At 50.7% G+C, this 6,484-nt stretch overlaps 2 protein-coding genes across 2 annotated transcripts in view; one reads left to right on the forward strand and one right to left on the reverse strand.

Annotated features, from left to right (window-relative positions):
* Mrpl27 (mitochondrial ribosomal protein L27) overlaps positions 1–1,875 on the forward strand; it is a 6,919-nt gene extending 5,044 nt beyond the window's left edge. Inside the window, exon 4 of the mRNA XM_021176092.1 lies at positions 1,406–1,875. Within this exon, the coding sequence (XP_021031751.1) occupies positions 1,406–1,612 (207 nt within the window). The 3' untranslated portion in view covers positions 1,613–1,875. The remainder of the gene's footprint in view (positions 1–1,405) is intronic.
* A 3,409-nt stretch (positions 1,876–5,284) lies between these two features.
* The window catches only part of Xylt2 (xylosyltransferase 2), a 13,975-nt gene continuing 12,775 nt past the window's right edge, over positions 5,285–6,484 (reverse strand). Inside the window, exon 11 of the mRNA XM_021177651.1 lies at positions 5,285–6,371. Coding sequence (XP_021033310.1) covers positions 6,049–6,371 — 323 coding nt within the window. The 3' untranslated portion in view covers positions 5,285–6,048. The remainder of the gene's footprint in view (positions 6,372–6,484) is intronic.

Raw genomic sequence — 6,484 nt, forward strand, 5'->3', positions numbered from 1 at the left:
GCAACCACATGGTGGCTCACAACCATCCGTAATGAGATCTGGCGCCCTCTTCTGGAGTGTCTGAGGACAGCTACAGTGTACTTACATATAATAAAATTAGAATTAAAAAAAAAAAAAAAAAAAAAAAGAACTTCATGATCCTTAAGATGACCTTATGAAGTAGCGAGTTTATTCCCAATCTGTAGACACAAGAAAGTAACTCACCTAAATCACAGGGTGTTTAGCAGTGGAAAGAGTTTCATTTTGTTCCTCTTGCTGGCCTTGAATGCTTCATCCTCCTACCACAGCCACCTGAATGCTGGGAGCACAGCAGTGTGCCACCACTGCTGGCTTTAGACTCATGCTTTTAATCAGAGAGACACCAAACAGTATGGGACTGGTTGTGTAAGATTGCCACATATCGTTTGTTTGTTTGTTTGTTTGTTTTTGAGACAAGGTCTTGCTATGTACCTCTGGCTGGCCTGGAACTTTCCATGTATCCCAAGCTGGTCTTAACATTGTAGCGATCCCCTTTCTGAGTTTGGCAAACATTGCAGGCATGTGCCATCATGCATAATATTTAGAATGTAATAATATTTAGAATAACTTTAGAATATAGCATTGAAATGCATAGATTTCTCCTTTTTTATTTTTCCTTTAAAAAAGAGTGTTGCATTGTTCAGACCACTGGAGTGGTAGGCATTTGTGAGCTGCTGTGTGGGTGCTGGAAACCCGATTTGAATCCTCTAGAAGAGCAGCAAGTTTTTGTAGCCATTGACTCATCTCTCAAGGCCCTCAAGTCTTGCCATACGTCTAATTTCAAGTTGTAAAAGAAAAAAAGAGGATAAGCAATTCTAAAATCTCTATTAAATATACTGCTTATTAAAATACTTAACTATATTATCATCAAGAAATAGGGCAGGAAATATATTTGTCTAATGCACAGAGAAATGAGTCCTCTGTGTAAGCTGTGAATCAGGACTTAACTGTGAGTAGGCCCTGTGTGTCAGCGTCCTGGACATCATGATTGTTTTACTGCTAGTACCCATACACTCTTGATCTGTATTTTCTATAGAATTTAAACTTTGTAAGTGTAAGCAAAGCCGGCTGTTGGGAACAGCAATCTGTCAGGAGCAGCGCTCTGTGGCACCTTTGTGGGAGCCTGGCTTAGGGATCTGTCCACTGTAGCTTCTGAGCAGCTGTGTTGCTGTTACTGCTGTTAGCAGTTTTCTTCTTGTTAGGATTGTTTTCTTCTCCCTGCTCTCTCAGGGAGTTGGTGAGGGAAGTGCCAAGCAGTGGAGAAGAGATACCATAGCAGGGCCTCTCGGAGCCCGCCCTTCTGCCCCAGGCTCTACTCTGAAGGAGAAGTCTGACATAAGGACAGACCACTTGTCTTCTTCCAGCTGACGGGGTCTGTGTGTTGCAGGTGGGCCTTGGGAGGAACAAGTGCCTGTATGCCCTGGAGGAGGGGATAGTCCGCTACACGAAAGACGTCTACGTGCCCAATCCCAAAAACTCGGAGGCTGTGGATCTGGTCACTAGTCTGCCCAAGGGTGCTGTGCTCTACAAGACTTTTGTCCACGTGGTTCCTGCCAAACCTGAGGGAACCTTCAAACTAGTGGACATGCTTTGAAGTCCTGTTGAGACCATTGCCTGGAGCCCAGGTCACAGGAACAAGTGATGATGGAAGTCAAGGGTCCGGGTGAGAACAAAATCTCCACAGAAGAAGCTGGAATGATGGCTCAGCGGTTAAGAGCACCGACTGCTCTTCCAGAGGTCCTGAGTTCAATTCCCAACAACCATATGGTGGCTCACAACCATCTATAATTGGATGCCCTCTTGTGTGTCTGAAGACAGCAACAGTGTATGCGTATACACAAAATAAATAAATATTTTTAAAAAGAGAGATGGAAAGGGACAGGACAGGTGGCTGCTTCCTGAGGGTAGGCAAGCCACCGTGGGGTAGAAGTGCAGCAGTGTCCTTGAGGGCTCATAGCTTGGTGGCAGTTGAAGGAATTAGAAGGCAAAGGTTTTAGCCCTCTCCCCATCCCCATGTACACATGCCCTTCACACTGCTCTTCAGGGTCACCCATTGCCAGTCCCTCGTAGGCTTTCCTGGCCTGGGGTCTGTCCACAGAGCAAAGGGGGACTTTCAGGTACCTAAGGGCTTTGTAGCCTTTTCCTTGTCCTGCCCAAGGGCACTAACAGACACCGTATAAGAGTTATATGGGGAAAGCTGAGTTCTGCAGGGCACCCAAGGCTTAGAGGGCCCCACACTCTACACAGCACTACACAGTCAGCTGGGGAAATCTGCCCCAGTGGTTTTGTCCAACAGTTGGGCACACAAACATACTGCCACAGGGTTTACTGGTGGGTCCTGGGCAGCCTCATACAGGCTACCTCTCTGGGGACACCATTATGACCAAGAAAAGCAGAGCAAGGAAGTCTTGCACCACTGCTACCCAGCTTCCTTTGCTCTTACTGATGGGTCTGTGGCTCAAGGTACCTTGCTCTTGCTTCTACAAGCTTCTGACATCTTTCCCTCCACTGCCTTCTAGCCACATCAGACCCCTTGCCTGGCTGCAGGATGCTAGCACATACTTCATCCCCCACTTAGAGACAGCAGTGCAAGGATCCTTGTTTACATGCCTGCTCCTTTCCCTGGATGAACCTGTGTAGGTGGCCCATGGAGACAGAGAGGAGCTCGGCCTTAGGATCCAATGCAAGCCTGGGATACGGGCTTAGCCTCTAGGGGCGCAGAGTCCTAACACTTCACCCCAGTACCCATCTGCTCACTCCTGTTTCTTCTAACAGCCCTCAGCATGTCTGGGAAGCACTTAGGTGAGGAAGAGAGTGTTCCTTTCTGGCCATTGGCTCCATCTGCTCCCCGCAGCTCTGATGGCCTTTGGAAGGTCAGTCTGAACAGCATTTTCTGTCCTCACCCTCCATCCTCTGTCTGGTGCTCAGAGTTGGGAGTTGAGAGTCTAGGGCTGCAGCTCAACTTTATTTTGCTTCCTACATATCTGCTGTGTGATGCCCTGTCCCTGTCCCTCAGGAGAGGCCTAGCAGTGCTGGAGTTGCCCCCTCCAGTCCATAGAAACCTGCTCTGGCTTTCCTCCCTGGGGCTGGAGAGCTAGGAAGAGACCTTTGTCTTCAGGGAGGGTTCTCCAGCAGTTTGTTTACCAATGTAAGGGAGGGGCCTGGCCAGGATGCTGCAAACATTTCCTACCGCAGCTCTGAGCTAGAGGGAACCCGGGCTCAGCAGATCTCAAAGGCCCCTTCCCTAAGGAACAGTTGCTTCTGTTAGGCCAGAAGATAGGGCCCTTTGGTCAGCACCTATGAACAAAAAACCAAGAGCAGCTGTAGCCCCAATGCTTGGGAGCCAGAGACAGAAGGCTCCCTGAGATTTTCAGGCTGGTCAGCCAGCTAAAAAACTCCAAGTTGTAGGTTCAATAAGAGATCTGGTCTCAAAGGATAAGGTAGAAACTGATAGAGTGGGATCCTGACATTGTCCTCTGGCCTCTGCATGTGTGCACATTGGTGTGTGCACTCCCCCAGCACATACATTAAGTATGTACATTAAAAAACAAAACCCAGTACTCAGAACTACTGTGCCGTGGGCTGCTTAAGTGGTCCTGGGTGTGGCCGCTACGATGTAGTCTCCGATGCAGTCTACCATGGTTTACTGCCTGTAGCTCATCTGCTGAATCCAGCTGGTAATTTTCTGTACCTGACATAAGAGTTGATATTGGTAAATTAAAACAAAGTGCCAGTGGTGGCACACGCCTTTAATCCCAGCACTTGGGGGGGGGGGGGCAGAGGCAGACAGAGCTCTTAAGTTCGAGGTCAACCTGGTCTAGAACAGAGCAAGTTCCAGGACAGACAAGCCTACACAGAGAAACTGTCTCAAACAAAACAAAACAAAAACAAAAAACCCACCACCACCAAAAAACCTACCAGAACAAATAAATAAGACGGGGCGGGGCAGGGGGGGGGACCACCCACCTTAACCACCTGGAGAGCTAGCATCAAATAATCATTAAAGTGGTTGACAGAGTAAGCAAGCATCTCCTCTGGACAAAACAGCATGTTGTGTGTTCCTTCCAGTAGCACTTCCTGACTGGCCAGCCTCGCCCTGTGAGAACTGCAGAGTGCAGTTACAGAATGGCCCTGGAGGCCTCCACCCCTTCCGAAGAGCACCCAACATCAGGGGCTCTGACCCTAGGGCTCATTTTCCAGCTCTCAGTCGGGACTTGCTACCTGAAGACTGGCAGTCCCAACCTGCAAGGCTGCAAACCACCCACCCTAGTGCTGTTTGTTAGTGGTCAGGAGCGCCCTCCCGGCAACTGGGAGATCGCTACACCTCCGGCAGCCATCAGCTAACAACGTACTGTACTCCCTGAGCTAAACTGAGCCTTGCCCAGTGTGGCAGCTGATGACATGATCTTAGAGGTCCAGAAACCTCCATCCCTACTCCCACATTATGTGAGGCATGAAGAACTAATACTGAGCCCTTCCTTACAACAGGAGGAGAATCAGATGGAAAGGCAGAGAGCTTGTGAAAGGTAAGGCAGCGAGGAACTTAGGCACCATTCACTCGGGTCCTAGGGCCATAAAGGGAAGCCTACAGAACTAACCAGTAGGCCATAACCACAACAGCCTCTCCTGAGCAGGCTACAAAGGCAAGACTTAGGTAGCGAGAAAGATGTATGTAGCTTTGGGGATGGGCCTCCGTGATGCCGAAGGCCCCTAAGCTATCATTTACTGCAGTCTGGCCCAGTGGCAGCAGTGGAGGGCCAGGTGGGGCTTTTTAGAACCACGGCTAATGCTGGCCTGCTGAGTAGCAACGAGGTTTCTAAGCCTCCCAGGCCCCATTTTCCCTGCAGAAAGAAGCCTCCACTGCAAAGCTGTCTGGCTTCTGGTTGGATTTTTCAACAGTTCCTGCTACAGGGACTGTTACTATTTCAAGCCTATCAGAACTTCTAGAAATCCAGGGGTCAGCCACCGCTCCCTCACATACAGTAGAAAACACGAGCCCTCAGTTTGCCACCTAGTTTATCAACTTGATACAAGCCGGGATCATCTGGGAAGTCAAGAAAATGCCTCCATTAACGACTGTTGTGGGAGGGTCCCACAACATGAGCCCGGGGAGCAAGCCAAAAAGCATTAGCTATGGCCTGTGTTTAGTGCCTCCCAGGTCCCTGCCCTGGCTTCTCCTTATGATGGGCAAAGCAAGCCCTTTTGTGCACGTGCCTTTGGTCATGGTCTTTGTCACAGCAGCCGAAAGCAAACAAGGACATTGAGCTTGGAGAGATAGAGATATATTTCCTCTGTTGCATATTTCAGACCTCGCACTGAGCTTCAGGCACAAGGCGACTCTTGTGAGCGCTCTGACAGACAGCCTCCCTGTGCTGCCAGTGGGCTCCCTCCTCCAGTGGGGAAACTTCATGGATCTCAGTAGGCCCTGATGGCGTGCATTTCCTAAGGAAGCCCAAGAGCCGGCCCCAGCACTGCTCTAGGGCTCCCTGGCTCCCAGAGGAGAGACCTGCTCACTAAAGTCCAGCTCCACGGTAGCCCCCACAGATCACCTGTCCTCCGGGCCTCAGAGCCTCAGAGACACCTGGGCCTCTTAAGAGCCTCAGCAGTGCGCAGTTCAGGCGCAGGCTGGGGATGGAGGCTCTGGAGAGGGAGGCAGCCCATGCCTCCCCAGAGCAGAAACCGATATGCTCTGTGGTGCTCCCCATGGCCATGGCCCATATCCTGGGGCTGCTCTGAGCCCTATTGCACATCGTCCTCCCTCTGCCACTCATTTTAATTATTAAAAAAGTATAAACTAGCGAGGAGCAGAGGAAGAGCCTCCTCATGGCTCCAGTGGACCGCTGGTCTCTTGCAGGGCCGTTAGCAGTAGAGAGTACTGCACCCACCTTCCCTGCCCTCAGTGTAGGTTCCTGTTGGCTCAAATGGGCAAACTGCCTGGGCCTCTGGTTCTTGTCTGTGGGAGAGATGTCCCTCCGTTGTCTGTAAGGTGCAATTCCCCGGCTCCTCCGGGTTGTGCTGGCTGGGATCCTGCTACCTGAGTCGCCCGTCAGCTTTGACAGGCCCCAGCTCTGACTTGGGGTCAGGAGACAGAGAGCTCCAGCTGGTCAGTCTGCAGAGCTCCAGGGAGGGACAAGCAGAAGGTCCTATGGCACACAATCCTGCGACAGACCAGAAATTGCTCAGTTCCCCATCTGTCCAGGCCTCAAGTGCAGAACCCGTGAGCTCTGTGTGCCTCCGGGCAGCCTCCTCCAGGGCCTCTGCCTGAGGCAGATTCAGGATGCCACTTAGGCCCTGGAAACTCTGCTCCATGTATTCGTTGTGGGGTGGTCCCGCATGCAGCCAGCTGGCATCATCTGGAGGTACAGAACAAGCAGTTAAGCAGGTCCCGCAGTCCCTTGGCTCTCATTTTACAGAGTGGACTATGGCTAATCCGAGGGATTTTCTTTTCTTTTCTTTTTTTTTTTTT

This window comes from Mus caroli, chromosome 11, assembly GCF_900094665.2.
Source record: "Mus caroli chromosome 11, CAROLI_EIJ_v1.1, whole genome shotgun sequence".
Lineage (NCBI taxonomy): Eukaryota > Metazoa > Chordata > Mammalia > Rodentia > Muridae > Mus > Mus caroli.